Source organism: Oratosquilla oratoria, chromosome 19 (genome assembly GCF_046742065.1).
Source record: "Oratosquilla oratoria isolate Oo_2021 chromosome 19, ASM4674206v1, whole genome shotgun sequence".
NCBI classification, from domain to species: domain Eukaryota; kingdom Metazoa; phylum Arthropoda; class Malacostraca; order Stomatopoda; family Squillidae; genus Oratosquilla; species Oratosquilla oratoria.
This window is the reverse complement of record NC_134795.1, coordinates 37534352-37553153: the sequence shown is the minus strand read 5'-3', so window position 1 is coordinate 37553153 and position 18802 is coordinate 37534352. Positions and strand designations below refer to the sequence as shown.

Sequence of the window (18802 nt, the reverse complement as noted above, 5' to 3'; positions counted from 1 at the left end):
AGGAGAACCATTCATTCAGGTACAAAAGAAAGCCCTGCAGAAATGATGTTTCACAGAAAATTTATATCTCCTCTGGACATATGTAAAACAACTAAAAAAAGGAGGAAGAAATCATGTTAGTTAAAAAGAAAAATACTCTTGATTGTGTAGAAAGCAGGTTTGAAGCTGGGCAAGCAGTTTTTGCAAAAAACTATTCTAGAGGTGAACCTTGGTTATCAAGCATTATTATTGAGGTTACAGGTGCCAGAAATTATGTTGTAAAAGTGTTCACCAAAGGTGGAAATTTAGTTTGGTATAGACATTGTGATAAATTGAAGGCTAGGTATAATACTACTGATAATGAAAAATCACCATTTTCTGCATCCTCTCTGTTTAATTGTCATATTGAAAATTCATTTATTAAACCAAATACTAGCAGTAATGTTGGAAACCTTGAAACTGTAAAGGACTGTGTTAACAGTGATGCCATTTCACAACCTGCAGATGCCACTGAAGTGTTTCCTAATAATAATATTGACAAACCTATTATTGAACCTTATATTCCTACTGAGCCAGTATTGAGGTCAAATAGGTCAGTGAAACTTAGTAAGAGATTCATTGAATCAATGTGATGTTTTTTATTTTGTGTAAATAAAAAATAAGAGGGGAGGAATCTGTAGTGTATTCAGATTAAAACAATGTTTAGGTTAATGGTGATATGCAGTGGTGATTCTTTGGGGGGGGGGGCAAAAACCCATTACAAGACACCAATTGGAAAGAGTGACCATATACTCATTGAAACTGTACTACAGGCAGAAATAGACATGGAGAGAAATGAAAAGCATAGGAAAGGAAGATTGATGTACAACAAAACGGACTTTGCAAAACTAAAGATATTTTTCCGGAATGCAAACTGGGAAAAATTCTATGTGGAAGAGACAAAAGTGGATGAGAAATGGAATATCTTGATGGACAATTATAATGAAGGGGTAAACAGGCATGTACCAAGACAAAAGCGAGAGAGTACATTAAATGTTAGTTCAACAAAAGGTGCAGTGAGGCAAAAGACAGAAGGGACAAAGCTTGGAAAAGGTGGAGAAAAGATAAAAAAAAACCTAGTAAATGGCAAATTTATATAAACTTTAGAAATGAGTATGTTAATGTGAGAAGAGAGGAGAAAAGGAACCATGAAAAGGATATTATAGATAAATGCAAAGATCAACCCAAACTATTCTATCGATATGTGAATGGTAAACTTAAAAACAAACAGGAAATGGTGAAACTACGCCAAGGAAATATAGAATACACAGAAGAATTAGAAATGGCCGAAGTCATGAACAATCACTTTAAATCTGTCTTCACCAGAGAGAAAATACAAAATTGGGACGAAGATAATAACAAGCAATCTCCCCACATGAGTGAGTTTACAACACAAAAAGAAATATCAGAACACCTATCAAAACTTGACGTCAGAAAATCACATGGCCCGGATGGTATTGCAAATTGGATTCTAAAGGAATGCAAAGAAGAACTAATGGACAAAATACACAACATAATAAATAGCTCACTCAAAGAAGGAAAGATACCTAAAGACTGGAAAAATGCTAACATTGTACCAATATATAAAGGAGGAAACAAGGAAGAACCCACCAACTATAGGCCAGTATCACTAACAAGCACTATAGCCAAAATTTGTGAGAAAATCATCAAGAATAGATGGGTAAAACATCTGGAAGACAACAACATAATAAACCCAAGACAATTTGGGTTCAGACAAGGAAGATCATGCACCACAAACTTAATATGCTTCTACTCAAGACTAATAGACATAGTGCAAAAAAGAAATAGATGGGCTAATTGTGCCTTCCTAGACTTGCAAAAAGCTTTTGACAAAGTACCACACAAAAAATTACAAAAAAATCTGGAACACAAGAGGAATACAAGGGAACCTACTAAAATGGATGGAGGACTTCCTGACCGGTAGAAAGATGAAAGTAGTGCTCAGAGAATAATATTCAGATTGGAAAGAGGTGATCAGTGGAGTACCACAAGGATCTGTATTGGCACCAATAATGTTTGCTATTTATGTGAATGACATGGACGAGGATGTGAAATGTTACATGAGCTTCTTTGCAGATGACGCCAAACTGTTAAGGAAAGTAGAAACTGATAACGACTGTGAAGCACTGCAGGAAGACCTGAATAAGGTATGGAACTGGAACCAGAAATTGGAAGTGGACTTTAATACGATGAAGTGTAGCATAATGGAGTTTGGAAAAAGCAAAAACAGAATATCAGGAAAATATACAATTGGAACCAAGGAGGTAAAGAAGGTAGGATCCGAAAAAGATTTGGGAATAATTATCACAAACGACTTGTCCTATGATAAACAGATTAACAAAATTGTCGGGGAGTCTTACAACTTGCTAAGATCAATAAAAGTGGCATTTGCATACTTGGACGAAGACATGGTAAAAAAAATATGGGTTACATTGATAAGGCCTAGACTAGAGTATGAGGCGACATTGTGATCACCCAGTACCAAAAAAAATAAAAAGAAAATAGAAAGAATCCAGAGAGCAGCAACAAAAATGGCACCTGCACTTGCAAACCTATCATACGAGGAGAGATTGGCTAAACTGGAATTACCGACTCTGGAGCAAAGAAGAGAGAGAGGTGACCTACTGACAAAGTACCACATAAAAAATTAACAAGAAAAATTGAAATAATAGGAGGAATACAAGGTAAGCTACTGGAATGGAGGAAGGATTTCTTAATTGGGAGAAAAATAAGAGTGGTACTTAGAGACACAAAATTCGAACTGGGAAGATGTGAAGAGTGGTGTCCTGCAAGGCTCTGTATTGGCTCCTTTAATGTTTGCCATATATATAAATGATATGGATGAGGGAGTAAATTGTCACATAAACTTCTTTGCTGATGAGGCCAAATTACTCAAGAGAGTAGGAACAGAAGATTGCAGATTGCTACAAGAAGACCTAGACAAAATATGGGAATGGGGTCAGAGATGTGAGATGAACTTCAACATTAAGAAATGTAGCATAATGGAATTTGGAAAAAGCAAATATAGAATATATGGTCAATGTAAAATTGGAAACAAGGAAGTCAAAAAAGTTTATTCAGAAAGGGATCTGGGACTGATCATCTCAAGTGTCTTGACACTTGATAAATGACAATAAATTATTTGGAGAGACTTTAACTTATTGAGATCAATGAAAGTGGCCTTCTACTACATGGATGAAGAAATGGTTAAAAAAAATTGTGATTACACTAATAAGACCTAAACTAGAATATTCTGCAACACTATGGGCACCTAGCACAAAAAAGATGAGAACATTAGGAAGAATCCAAAGAGCAGCAACAAAAATGGCACCTACACTATCAAATTTGACATACGAACAAAGATTGGAGGAATTACATCTATCAACACTGGAACAGAGAAAGAAGAGAAAGAGGTGATTTGTTGACCATTTACAGAATTATGAAAGGGATGGAAATTCTCGATAGAGATGACTTATTAAAATGGGACAGAAGAGAAACAAGACATGAAAAGAAGCTAAGGAAGGACAGTTACAGAAGAGATTTGAAAAAGAATAGCTTCCCACATAGAGTGATTGATGTCTGGAACAAACTAAACGGAGAAACAGTGAGTGCCAAAACTATACACAATTTTAAGAATAAACTGGATGCGGAGAGATACGAAAACGGGTCACTACGAGCATACCTCTCATCCTGTAAAATACAACTGGTAGGTAAATACATGATCTTCCTTGTCTAAATCCAAATTGCCTTGGATTTAGTACATTGTTTTTTCCAAATGCCTTACCCATCTAATTTTGATAATTCCTTCACAAATCTTAGCTACCATACTTGTAAGAGACACAAGTCTATAGTTAGTAGGGTCTTCCTTGTTTCCCCCTTTATATATTGGTACTATATTTGCTCTTTTCCAATCTTCTGGAACTTTTCCTTCTTTCAATGAACTGCTTATCAGACTATGTATTTTGTCTGGTAGTTCGTTCCTGCATTCTCTCAAAATCCAGTTTGCCATTTCATCTGGACCATGCAATTTTCTATTATCGTGATCACACAAGTGATCATTATTTCTTTCCTTGTTACTTCTATCTCTTTCATAGGGGAGACTTTTTCTTCACACTCGACATCTCTAAGTTGTATGTTTTCCCTCGTAAACACTGCTTGTTCATAATTTTTGTCATTTCTATTTCCTCTGTGTATTCAACTCCTCCTTGTTGTAGATTCACTAATTTTTTTTTTTTTCAGTTTGTTGTTTACAAATCTATAAAATAGTTTTGATTGATCTTTACATTTTTCTATGACATCTTTTTCGTATTTTCTCTTTTCTTCTCTGTGCACTTGTACATATTGATTTCTATAACTAGTATATATTTTCTATTTTTCAGGTCTTTTGTCTTCCTTCCATTTTATTCAAGCTTTATCCCTTTTGTCTTTTAACTTCCTACATCTTTTGTTGTACCAACATTTTACATATAATTTTTCTTGTTTTTGTCTTGGAACATACTTTTCCACTATTTCTTTATAAATTTTTGTAAAAATTTTCCATTTCTCTTTTACTGTTGTTTCCTCCTTTTGTATCCTTTCCCAATCTGCTCTTTGAAAAAATTCTCTTATTTGATCAAAAAATTATTTTTCCATACATCAATCTTCCCTTTCTGTATTGTTCCTTTTTTCCCCAGTATTTTTCCTCCTTTAGTACTAGTTCAACTAATATGTGGTCACTTTTAGTGGTGTCTTATATTCAATCTTGTCCACTATTTCAGGTTCTGATGTGATTATTAGGTCCAGTCTTGATGGTTCTTCCTTATTTCTATACCTAGTACTCTCTTGTATCCATTGTGTTATTGTGTGTTCTATAATAATATCAAGTAGTACATTTCCCCATAGGTCATCTCCACCTTTCACTGTCATCTCTACCCAGCAAATTTCTTTATAATCAAAGTCACCCATTATAACTATCCTTCCTCCATCTTCCATTATCTTATTTAGTGTTATCCTTGTGTCTTCTAACATATTTTTGTGTTCTCTCTCTTCCCATGAAGCCATTTTAGGAGGCACATAATTTACCACAAAGTTCCTACTCTTCTTGTCCCTGTCCTCTATTTCCATCATAATCATCTCCACTCTTCTTTCCATATGTAACATTCCTCACATTTATATTCTTCTTAGTCAGGAATATAACTCCACCCCCTTGTTTTACTTCTCTGTTTCTAATCCAATAATTATATGCACCATGTCCTACACTGTTGGGTGGTAATGGACCTTTCAATTTTGTCTCTACAATTCCCATTATGTCCGGTTCTTTTTCCTTCAGGTAATCATTCAGTTCATTCAAGCCTGTTATTAAGCCATCTATATTTGTGAAAGATACTTTTAATTTTCTGTTACCTCCATCCTGTTTTCTGTTTCCCTTCCATTTTTCTCTGCTATGAACCATTTCCTCACTTTCATATCCACTACTCTCCAATAGAATTTCTCTTTGTCTGACTCTGTTCTGTTCTTGTTTTTTTCCTTAGCTTCTATTCTTTTTGTTTTCTCTTCCTCTCTTTCCTCTTTATTCATCTCTCTTTTTATCCATACCTGTTTATACTGATCACTTTTTGCTAGTTTCCCTGTTTTTGATAAGACATTCTCTGCTGTTGTTTGTGACCTGAATTTAACCTTAAGTGGTCTGGTCTTGTCTATATTGTATTTTCCCAATCTATATACTTCTTAATTTTCTGTTACCTTCATCCTGTTTTCTGTTTCCCTTCTGTTTTTCTCTTCTATGAACCATTTCCTTACTTTCATATCCACTACTCTCCAATAGAATTTGTCTTTGACTCTGTTCTGTTCTCGTTTTTTCTTAGCTTAAATTATTTTTGTTTTTTCTTCCTCTTTATTCATCTCTCTTTTTATCCATACCTGTTTGTACTAATCACTTTCTGCTAGTTTCCCTGTTCTTGTTAAGACATTCTCTGCCATTGTTTTGACATGAATTTAACCTTAACTGGTCTGGTCTTGTCTATATTGTATTTCCCTAGCCTATATATTTCTTCAATTTCTTTCCCTATTTCCTGTTCACCTTCTTGAACTATTTTAATACCCTGTTTACTTTTTCTTTTTCCTCCTTTACTAATGTAGTCCTATTTGGATTATGCTTCGCTTTCATTCCTAATATAATTATACATTTCTTTTTATCTGCTAGGTCTCTTACTATATTTTCCTTTCTCTCATCACTTTAATAACTGTGCCCTTAGTTTGTTCTTTCATCTATTGTTTCATTATATCTCTAAATAAAATTTTGTTATTCTTTTGGCCTTTTTTAAAACCAACTACCTCTTTTGCTATGGACTCTTTACTCTATTATTCCTCTTATATTCCTCATTCTCATCCTTTACTTCTCTTAACTGTCTTTTTAATTATTCTATTTCTTTAGCTAGGTTTTCAATCTCCTTCTTTAGTTCTTCCAGTTTATCAACTCTGCGTAACTAGTGTTAGTTGGTTAAACCTAACCTCCCATGCTTCATTCATTTTTTTTAGTTTTTCCTCCACACTTACTAGTCGGGGAAGGTGGTCATCTCCTCCCTCATTAAATCCATAGAAGTAATTATCTCCTCTTTCCATTGAACTGCTATTATCTATATTTCTACTTTTAATACCTCTGCTCACCTGTTCGACCTCATCTGTGTCATCTACACACCTTTTGTTGACACTCCTTCTGACATCCAAGACCCGTTCTTCCTTTTCCTCAATAATACCTCCCCTTCTCCTTTTTCTTCACCTGCCCACTACACCATGAGCTTTCCCCTTCCCTACTAATACAACACAGTTACTCCCTCGTTGCTGAAATCCATGAAATTTGCGTTTTTTTCCGGAGTTTCAATCTTCACCGTCTGTCTGACATGTGTATGTGTATGCACACACACACACCCGGGTCAACAGCAATGCAGCAAGACAGCACATCCATAGTAGGGCTCCACTGCTTCATTTACATGGCTACCCTCCCTCCTCATACCCTCAGGCAAAACTAGAGATGATGATGAGAAATTGGAGAGCAAGAGAGAACTCTACAAATATTGTTCCTTTCCTGTATACTACAGTTAGGTAAATACAACACTGATGATAATCATTCTAGGCTTTGCTGTCCTCCCTTTTACAATCAAGGAATCCTTTTATATCATACATGGAGGATTATATAAAAAAAAAAAAATTACAAATAAGTTTTGGATATACTTTACCTGACTTTCAAAAGTATATGGCATATTCTGCAGGTACCACCGATATCCCTTATTGAAGTTGTCATCAAAGAAATGCATTTCAACCTTCCCAACTCTAACATAAGGATGAAGATCAAGCATCTCCAACAAAGCTCGTGTGCCACCCTTCCGAACACCAATAATGAGTGCCTGCAGAGATTAGGGAATATATGAAAAAAAAAGAAATAAAGGAAAAACAAAAAGAAAGATGATTTTGTAAAATTTGAATCACAATTAACTTTTCTGCATTCCATTACTGAATAATTTTTAAGCAAAAGCTAAATGAAACCAGTTTACCTCAGCCTTTATTAAGTAAAAATAATTTGGATAAAGGTTTCTTTACATAAGAAGTGTTGGTACTATTATTTTGAATAACTGATGTGACAAGTATGTGTCTTATGTCTATCTTGAAATAACTCCTGAATAAGTTTGTACTGTAACAGTTAATTACCAGTTCCTTTGTGTGTTGCAGAAAAGAACAACCTTAACCCTAAAGTTTTTCAACAAGGTGGAGACTGTCTGCAGTACCATGTGACAGGCTCCAACCTACTTTTCAGTTATAACAAACCTATAATAGCTGTCAAACTTAGATCATCATGAAGAATATTTAAGAAAAAGCAAATTATCAATTGATGAGCCTAATTTTTAGCTTCACTAACCTTAGGTAACCTTTTTCTCTTGTCATTGTAGGGAACTTGTGGACAGAATGGAGGTTGGGGTGGGGGTTGTGTCTCCTTAATTGTAGGCTCATGATGCGTCTCCTGTGACAGTGTACTGCTATGCATTACTGCTCTTTGCAGCTCTTCTTCTGTGATGAGAGAACATGAGTAAGATGATCAATAAAATAAATAAATAAATGAATAAATAAAATAATATTGACAATAAATGTTATACAGAGCACAAAACTACGCCATAATAACTTGTGTCTTTTATATGTCAATCTCCTGTAGCTGACCAGAAATCAGTTTATTAATCCTCTTAATATGGTGATGTACTTTATGGGTTTTGCTCAGGCTTAGGACAGGCAATTTCATGCAGATGAAGTTGGGAACTTTTGCCTGAAGGGGTTTCCATAAATCAGTACCCATTCTATGGCAGAGTATACAGTAAAACATAGGTTTTGCAAATGATAAAAGGGATCAGATTAAAAGAGGGAAGTAATATGTAACCAAAGCTAGACAAAGGTGCATAATGCAAAACAGATAAATTCTTAAGAACAGTGATATTGCAAAGATATCTGTCACCATATTTCAGAAGATTTGGATGATCTGGCAAGAAAGTGAGATTAGTCATTTACTGCTATAGAAGTTGTATGGTTTATTACAAGTATTATTATTTACATACCACGTGGAGCATGGTGGGGTTCAGCAGGGGCAAGGGCATGTAAGGTACAGTAGACAGCAAGCGCCATTAATGCCAGAACAAATAGCCGCCGAGCAGGCCAGGAAAGATAGCCAAGGCAGCACCATCCTGCTGCTCCAAAAGCACGAGACCAAACATACCCTGGCACTTCTGCTGCTGGCCCCACTTCATCCACTCCCTTTCTCCAGGAGTTTCTTCCTCCACCATTCATCCTGTCTGGCTCTGTCACATTGCTGAAAATATACACACAACAATAAGGATGGGCACTCACTGAACTGAATTACTATATGCCACTGTATTTTTTATAATATATCACGTGAAAAAGAAACTAATCTTAAGATTAAAATCACACAGGTAGTTTCCTAAAATTCATTTAGCTTCACACTAACATATACTGTATGTATGTATGTACGTACTGTATTCACCTTGGTCTTTGGGTCACGTGTTGGACTCGTGACTGACAACTATTTCCTTCCCAGAAAAAAGCTCAGAGCTCATAAGACCGATCTATGGGTAATGCTGTGACCTTACATGCACCCCCCAACTCCCCACCCACGAGAGTTGGAGTAACGACTCGAAGTACAGCGATACTGAAATTATTTCAGCCCTGGGCAGGATTCGAACCCGGACCACTGTAGTGACAGTCGGGGACTCTACCAACCACGCCACTGAATCGTGTATGTATGTATGTATGTATGTGTCAGTCAATATTCTCATCTCCATCTGGAGGTGTAGCCCTAAGGCTAAGGGTCGGACACTCAGCCTCTAGACTGCACCCTGCTCTAACCTTAGCCTCTTCATATATGGAAAACTTACATCAGATGACTACTCCTCTTTCCTTACTACCACAAGCCAGAGATATAAAAAGTCCCATACTAATATAACACAAGACATCAATCCAGTCATTGTTCCTAGATGTCTATGGGAGAGCCTGAGGATCTTTGCCAGCCAATGTAGGGCTGTGGGTTTCAAGTCAGTGGAGCCTGATGCAATAATGATAAACACTGTTAAGCGATGGCTCCGAGATGGTTTATTTGCCACTAGATCAAATGTGGGATACTACACATGCAATCAAGAGGGGGGGGGGGATTACCGTAAATGTTTCAACAGTACACAGCCAAGGGTTTGCATTTTTTCTGTTATCCTGATTTCAATGTACAGGTATACTGTAAATATGCTTTTAATATTTCTATTTTTACAGAAAAAATATGCATCATCCCAGGCAAGCTCCAAATCAGAATCCTTGTCCATCCCCACCTTTTCCACTTAATTAAAATCTATCTGATTAAGCCATACCCGACATGGGTCGGATTTTTCTCTCTGGTCTTCCTCTTTCAGGGTCATCTGGTTGACAAACCAATTGACAAAGGGCCCATGCTGGCATTCACTATGGCTGTTTATTGGTCTTTTCTCAGTATACAGTACTTTTTGATTTGACAAACATGGAAAAGAAGGTGGAGGGGAGGTTGAGGGATGGAGGAACGGAACTATGGGGAAATGGAAGGTAAGTAGGGAATGTGGAAGGGAAGAACATAGGAATGAAAGTACGTAAGTACTCATAGGTATTGAGGGCGGCTGGAGGGAAGGAAAGAGAAAGGAAGAAAAATTAAGTTTGAACTTGTTCCTATATCAAAGGACTTAAGGCAGCTCTTTATGGGCTGCGTCATGAAAATAGTGATTCAGTATTCATTACTGGTAGGCATGCAGGCTGGCAGGCAGACCAAGGCAAGTCATTTCGTTGCTGGCGGAAGGCGTCGTGCACCCCCGTCCTCCCCATCCCTCAACAACCTCCTCCTGCATGCACAGATGTTCAGTTACGAGCGCACGGCATCAAAGCCGCCCTTCAGTACTCAAGGCAGTGGGCCCCAACCTGTTCCTCTCAGAGCTATCACATACTGTATGTGATATTGTTTGAACTTACTGGAGATCATACTCTAAATGGACCAACATTGACTAACTGTGGTTTTCGATCTCTTGATTCATCATGTAGATTTTTTAGTAGCCCCATGGTTCAGGGCGGGAAACTACTGGACGGATCTCTCCAACCTGCTCCTTCGAGTCCACGGCCTGGCTCCTCGTATCACTACCACCTCATTGAGCAGCATCCGGATAACAACGCAATCACTGAGTCATGTACAAACATACGTTTCGAAAGTGAACAAGAATATTATGAAAGAAACATCCACTAACTCAGTACGATAACTATCTTTCATAGGCAATTTACAAAAACAAACCCATATTTACAAGCATGAAAGCGGACCTATGCTTTCGAATTGTTATGAAAAAATTACAAAACAAAATAAGCTAAGGGAAGAGAGATAAAACAAAACGAAACAAAATAAAAACCAGCATGATACGACCATGCAACACCAACTATCTCCAACCCCACCAGCGAATCTGGGTCCTGTGAAGCGTTCCTTGGTCAAACAAGGCCCGTCTTGTCCACCTCGATGACAAGATTAGCGCGTACACGAATAATACCAGCCAGCAGTAGCGGCGTAGTCGCACCAACCTTCTATCGACCTTTTCCCTACGAAAAGAACACCGCTACAGCTACATAAAAGCATTTGTCGTGTCATACTGATGAATAAAGTCGCCCGTCGGTATGAAAGCCTTCAAGAGAAATCTATGCATGGGCCCGAGGACCGTTGCTGGTTACTGCGGGGTTGAGGGTTTCCGGTCAGTGAAACTCTCGAGGCAACGGTTATTGTCATCTACAGTGTGTTCTGCCAAGGCATGTTGACAAGTGTCAAATGAACAAGTAAACATATGTAAATGCACATCATAAACACATTTATCATACATACTGTGCATACATATATAAGTTGCATAACATAAGAAATAATGGTTACAAAATATAAGATATCAAACACTTGTGAATCCAAAATATTTTTCTTTAACAGTTTTGTAAATGTTTGGAACAAACTAACTGTTCATGTCGTGAGGTCAGATACAATTGACATCTTCAAAAATGCCTAAAAGAATTATACGGAGTCCAAGCCCGATCAAGCTTATTTCTCAGAATCTCGTACATTTGAATTAATTTAGTGGTTCTTAACCGTTTCCACCGTTTACACCCCCTTTCAATTCGTAAGCAGCCCCATATGGATCAATAAGTCTGTTGCTGTTTGCATCTCTTTTGTATTCCTTTGTATGAGTATGACGGTGGTGGTGGTAGTGGTAGTGGTGGTGGTGGTGCAAATGCGAGAAGTTAGTGTATGATATTAGAGGTAGTGTGGCGTTTGTGATGATGTTGGCAACGTACTATGGTTTCTCATAATAACAGTGGTGACGATGACGATTATGATAACAGTACTATAGTGATGATGATGATGATGATGATCCCTTTATACATACACGCAGACCAGCAGTAACGTATGTTGTCGAGAGCACAGTAGCCTACTGTGTACGCAAGACTCAAGATATATAAATGGATAGGTGCAGCACGACATATAAGACGATACTGCAAGGCTAGCAATATATAATCTAACTAATTGCACTGCAGGTGCGGAGAATAAGATGCAGCACAGGACGACCTTGCATAGCTACAGCAAGATAACTCGTTTTCATTAATAACAATAATAACTGTAGTTAAATGGTAGGGTGGTGATGTAAACAATAACTGTTGGAGTGTTTACCTCACCACCCTACTACCCATCTGTCTTACAAACATCAAAAGTGTAGTCTCGAGTTTCGCTGATCGGACAGCCACAGCCCCACAATAGCCGGCAACAGTCATATGGCCTTTACACCGATCTCTCAAGGAATAAATTTTGGAATACTGCCTGTGTTGTATTAGCGTGGGTTTGTTATAATATTACCGGCTATGAGGGAAGCAGCTCTCCTTGTGTGTATGTGAATAGGTGGAGACAAATAAAACTGACAAATCTTGGGCCCGCACCGGAGGGTCCCAGATGAAGGTAAGGGTGTTGACTAGCTTTGGAAATGGACAGTAAGGATATGCTCCCAGGGAGATGTTCCTCTCTGACGTCCATTTTGCACGACCACCACTTCCTGGTACTTGTTATTGTTACCTCGTTACCTGGGGGCAAATGTTGTCCAGCATACAAAACGATCCTCAACAGCCACAGCAGAATATGAAATTCCAGAGCTGGGCGCGTTCCTTGGTGCGTTCCGCTTTAGTTTGGCCGCGGTAAGCGCTCCCAAACTATTAAAGCAATATAGGTGCCGATACAGTATGTGGCCTACGAATTTTTTCTTTGTTATAGTATCTGGCCTACCTGACTTTTATTTCGGTATGAACCTGTCTCAGCTTTAATAGTTTGGGAGCGTTAACCGCGGCCAAACTAAAGCGGAACACACCGAGGAACGCGCCCAGCTCTGTAAAATTCTATTACAATGCAGCTGGGACTAGTGAAATTTGGCATTTATTATCCTCCAAGGCACCAATAACAACGTCTACAGTACATACACTCCAGGTGGGGCAAGTAGGATGTGGGATACACAGGACAAATAACAGGTGATGTATATGACGACCCAATATGGCTATACAACAGTCGACCTGACTTGACCCGACCCGACCCCGACCCATGAGATGGTCTTTGACCTAAGAAGTAATACATTCGAGTTGTGTCTCAATTTCAGGGACAAGTATATTTTCGGGGAGAACTTGAAACGGGGGATTTCAAGAGGGGCTCTTGGCAGACTAACAGTGCGTTAGAACTGATGCACATATTAGTATTAACCCTTATACTGTGGTGTTCCCCTCTGCTGAACAGAATCGCCTGGATGTAGCTTGAACAAACGAACTAAGTCTTCAAACATAGCGAGAAGATTCAAAGCCTTTCGAATAATTAATCCTTTAGCGTCTATCACTGGTCTCGTGCATATTCTGGATGCCGCCGGACGAGGGGGAAACCCCTGTAAACACCAGGAGGTTAAATGGTGCACTCGACTATAAATCAACCAAGCTTGGCTCGCTCGTCCACGCCTAAGTGGCAATTTAACATGTGAGGTCTGTCGTTTATGTTGATCCTTTTTCCTCCCTAGTGCAGTCGTGCTTCAGTCGAGCCCTTCTCCTCTTTGCGATAATCTCTCTCTCTCTCTCTCCTTTTCTCTCTCTGTCTCTCCCCCTCCTTCACTCTCTCTTTCTCTCCATCTCTCTATACATCTCCCCTCTCTTCTTCTTCTCTTTCTCTTTTTCTCCCATCTCTACCTCCCATCTCTCTCCATCTCTCCCATCGCTCTCTCTCTCTCATATCTTTGTTCTGGCTGGTGCAGAGAGTGTTATATCGGTTCGAGAAAAGAGGAGATTTGGTGAATGTCTTCATACAGGGTATTAATTTTTCACATTCCTATAGGGATATAATCTCCCTTTCACTCATATACCAACAACCACGGATTCTGTGAGATCACCCTAGACCAGTGATCTGTCTTAATGTCCAAAACCCAGAAGAGGAACGATGAGATAAATTCAAATGCACAAAAAAAAAAAAAAAAAATGAATAAATAAAACAAAGACGAAAGAGAAAAAAAAGAGAGAGAGAGAGAAAAAAAAAGGACAAAGTAGACGAAGACGAGGCAGAAGAGGAACACGATGAAGGAACCAGCAAGCAGAAGACTTGTGTACGCTTGAGTGTTTATGTGCGTCATTCACGGTCAATGGACCTTGTACCGTATATTAAAAAAATCGCTATGCTGAAAACATCTAATACTCAGAGGTTGATATATTCATTTATACATGAAAAAAATTCTTGTACTGTAAAATTAAACATTACACGAAAAGTATATGAAATTGCAATGCTTTTACGCGTGCTTTGGCCGTCGCCAGCCAATTCTGTTCTGTAAGAATAATCCCCCTACTGCACAGCGACACAGTTGAATTGGTCTGCAGCATTGATTGGCTACATGGAGACAGCAGTTCTGTAAACTGAATACACACACGCGGGCGTTTTACATTACAAACGCACTTATTCGACGAATTGACTTTAGTTTTAGCGGTTAGAGACTACTCAAAATGGACGGGTCGTGGCCAGGATTCAAACCCGTGCGCTAGCTCTGCTGTAATGCAGGGGGTCCCTTTACTTGTGCGTGTGTGCGCGCGCGCGATACAATAAATTAATAAAATAAATAAACAAATAATACACAAATAAAACACACGACCTCTATAGCAAGTGCCAAGCGCACGTTACAGAAAACAACAATAACAACAACAGCACGGCGTGGCTCCCAGACACCGTGGGCTCGCGAGTTCCGCGTAATTCGAGTTTCCCAATTCCCGATAAAAAAAAATTCTATCTGCGCTCACTGCTCACGACTTTCGCGGGTTTGTCACCCCTTTTTTATCGGTAGCCAAAAATACTGACAAGGTTATAGACAGTAAACGGGATCATCAATTATCAATTATATATATATATATATATATATATATATATAGAGAGAGAGAGAGAGAGAGGGGGGGGACCGAGAGATAAACAGAGAGAGGGAGAGAGGGAGAAAGACGCGGAGAAAGGGGGAGAAAAGAAGAGAGAGAGAGAGAGAGAGAGAGAGAGAGAGAGAGAGAGAGAGAGAGAGAGAGAGAGAGAGAGAGAGAGAGAGAGAGAGAGAGAGAGAGAGAGAGAGAGAGAGAGAGAGAGACTCTCTTAATTGAATAATGACTGCTCCCGCTCCTGCTCCCGCTGCCAAGACGTTCGGGCCAACGGGCGGCGGGCGGTCACTTGTCCGGTCGCATTCTCTCATTCTCTCTTTCTCTCTCTCCTCTCCCCGTCTCCCTAATTCTTGTGATCCTTCCTTCTCTCTCCTCAAATTAGTTAGTCCGGTTAACAAGATGGCTTGGTTGGTGGCACTCATGCAAAACCCATCTAGAACAGAAGTTACACTCCCAAGATCAACCCTCATTCTCATTAGTTTCAACGAGTTACTGAGTAACCCAAGAATTACGTTGCGACTCGTACTCATACTAATACCATTATTAAGCACCATCATCTTATGGTTAACAGCGCGTCCCTAATAACAATTCTCGTAATCGTGGTAGCAGATATTACGACTTGTAAGAAACGGGAGCCTATGATGGAACAAAAATTGTTTGGCCAAACTAATATCAACTGTGAGTCGCGATCTACCATCCTAATGGTTCACCACACACACACGGAATAATGGTCAGACACAGACCGGATGCACCTGGGGAGATACAGTATGTTGTATTCTCCAATTAGAAATATCTGGTTACGAGGTGCTTCCTTGTTTCGTAGAAGCAAGCTTGTTGTCATTAATGTAGTCTTACTTTGAGACCATATACACACACGGACGCACAGACGCACGCACACACACACAATTTGAAAAAAACAAAAACATATATATATATCACTGTTGGAGTAGAAAAGACTGTCTTTCTACTCCAACAGTGGTTTTCACGTGATTGACAAATGTGTGATTACATTTTTCACCTGTAATATATATATATATATATATATATATATATATATATATATATATATATATATATATAATATATATATATATATATATATATATATATACATAATATATATATATATATATATATATATATATATATATATATATATCAGGACAATATAAAATCGGTGCAAAGGAAGTAAAGAAAGTTGGTTCCGAAAAGGACCTAGGAATAATTATCACCAAAGACATGTCCCCAGACAAGCAAATAAAATAGTCGGAGAAACCTACAATTTACTAAGATCAATAAAGGTGGCTTTTAAATACTTGGACGAGGTAATGGTAAAATACTAATCACACTGATAAGACCAAAATTGGAGTACGCTGCGACACTATGGACACCCAGTACAAAAAAGAATACAAGTAAAATAGAAAGAATTCAAAGAGCAACGGCAAAGATCGCCCCAACACTTTTAGAATTGACATACGAGCAAAGATTGTCTAAAATAGAACTACCAACCCTGGAACAAAGACGAGAAAGAGGCGATCTATTGGCCATTTACAGAATCATGAAAGGCATGGAAGTCCTTGACAGAGAAGACTTATTAAAGTGGGATACAAGAAAAACAAGGGGACATGAAAAGAAAATCATAAAGGACAATTATAGAAGAGATCTGAAAAAAAAGGGAAAGATCACTAATCTGCGACCCCAGTTCCTGTTTCACACAAGGCCCAAGCCCACTAGTGGCAAGGGGTAAGGATCGGAACAAATCCCTTTCACGCTTTTGCCATTGTAACTATGAGGGAAATTCGCCAGTGACAGCGACATCAATCTGGGGTCGCATATTAGTGATCTTTCCTATCCTCGGGAATCAGTTCGATTCCAGGATACAAGGCTTTTACAGTCTCTGTGAACGTAATCTTACTGGTGGCTGAAAGCAGTGGGTGCGAATCCTACAGCGAGTGTCATAAAAATTATCATATATACAGTACACACACACACATAATGTATATATATATAGTATAAAAGGTGACGTACTCAACCAATTTTATTCTGGTCAACATCAAACGATTTTATTCAACTTAGGAGACGTCATCACAACGCTGATGTTAATAATCACTTTTATGATAAGTACCAAAATGACAAATAATGTTGTCAAACGATTCTATTATATTCCAGTCTACATATCGACGCGTTTGGATTAAGCCTTCAGTTTCTAAAGAAAATCCTTTCCTTTCTACAGGGAATCTAAAATTCAGAAAATCTTCAATATTCGCGACAGAAACGTCTTTCAGGAATCTACCAGGCTATTAGAAAGTGCTTTTGAAATTCGGAATTTAATGTATTCCGGACCATTTCGCTCCAAATATTAAAGGTATTCCGAATTTCAGAGATTCACAAAAGAGAGAACTACGTGGACAACATAGTGTGCGGCCCGTGGATAAAGACGTCAGAACGAGTGGCGAGGCGCACAAAAAGTATGTTTACTAATGTTATGCGCGCCTTGCAGGGTGAGATGGATGATCTCGGCGTCCCGCCGCGGTCACTACTTGTTCACGCTTGGGTGTCTTCTATTATTGCGTTCCAGTCCGACATTTATTATACTTTTATTTTCATTTTTATTATATATATATATATATATATATATATATATATATATATATACATATATATATGCAATATATATATATATATAAATATATATATATATATATATATATATATATATATATATAATATATATATATATATATATATATATATATATATATATATTACCAAGTCCGTTACACTATGAGAACTATTAAACCCTCATGGTTATATTGGGATTATGCAAATATCTTTTCAAATGATGATAATAACAGATACTAATGATAATAATAACAATAATAACAGTAATGCGTTTCTAATTAAGAGTGAATTTAATTTGTTTTAAATGTCTCGGTGCAACAACGAATGATATATTTGCACAGTTCAGATGTATCAATTTTTAGGTCCGCTAAAGTGCATTCCATTTTTCGATCGAGTTGTTAGAGTCTTTTTATCATCACTATTATTATACTATTATTATCATTATTACTATTTAATTATCAATCATCATCATCACCTGGACAAACTTACTGTATCTATAGACACCTTCGCAAAAGTACACACATATGTACAAGATCACTAAAGTCAGCGCAACGAGAAATGACCGCTAAGGCGTGGCTAGGAGATCTCCCGGTGTTGCCACACATGGGCATCCATGGCGAGAACGTGCGTGTGGATGTAATGTTTTCTGAATGCAGTGTGAGGGGGGCGGGGCCAGAGATCAGATGTAGCGGCAACGTCGCTCTCTCTTCCTCATATGCCATGTCTAGACTCGAGGAAACGAAACCTTTGTATAGAAAACATTGCTTTGATTTTTACTTCAGTGGTGGTGTGTGACAAAAAATTATAATATAATTACATGTGGCAACATTATAAAATCATAAAATAGAATTATAAAATAAAATAGAATTATGAAATAATTATATGTGGCACCACAGGGGGACTCCCAGTCCTCCGCCCTAACGGCCATTTCTCAATGCAACGGGTATAGTTCTCCCCCGTTCCCTTCTCTCTGTCGGCGTTGTTAACTAAAGTGTCTCCAGTTATTTTAGTAGACTACTCCATTTCGGGTCTCGTAGCGTGGTGGCCTGTAGACTTTCCGTGTTCGAGATTAGGTCCTGGGAGTGCCGTATCAGGCGCAGTTTTATCGTATCGTTGTTTACATACGTAAAAGGTTGCTTTCGCCTGCATGGCATATTTG

At 38.2% G+C, this 18802-nt stretch overlaps 1 protein-coding gene across 1 annotated transcript in view; it reads right to left on the bottom strand.

Annotated features, from left to right (window-relative positions):
* The window catches only part of LOC143035842 (heparan sulfate glucosamine 3-O-sulfotransferase 1-like), a 115038-nt gene that overhangs the window by 18354 nt on the left and 77882 nt on the right, over positions 1-18802 (bottom strand). The window contains exons 2-4 of the mRNA XM_076202901.1: positions 8616-8866; positions 7931-8079; positions 7254-7421 (exon numbers count right to left, since the gene is read on the bottom strand). Of these exons, the coding sequence (XP_076059016.1) occupies positions 7254-7421; positions 7931-8079; positions 8616-8844 (546 nt within the window). The 5' untranslated portion in view covers positions 8845-8866. The remainder of the gene's footprint in view (positions 1-7253; positions 7422-7930; positions 8080-8615; positions 8867-18802) is intronic.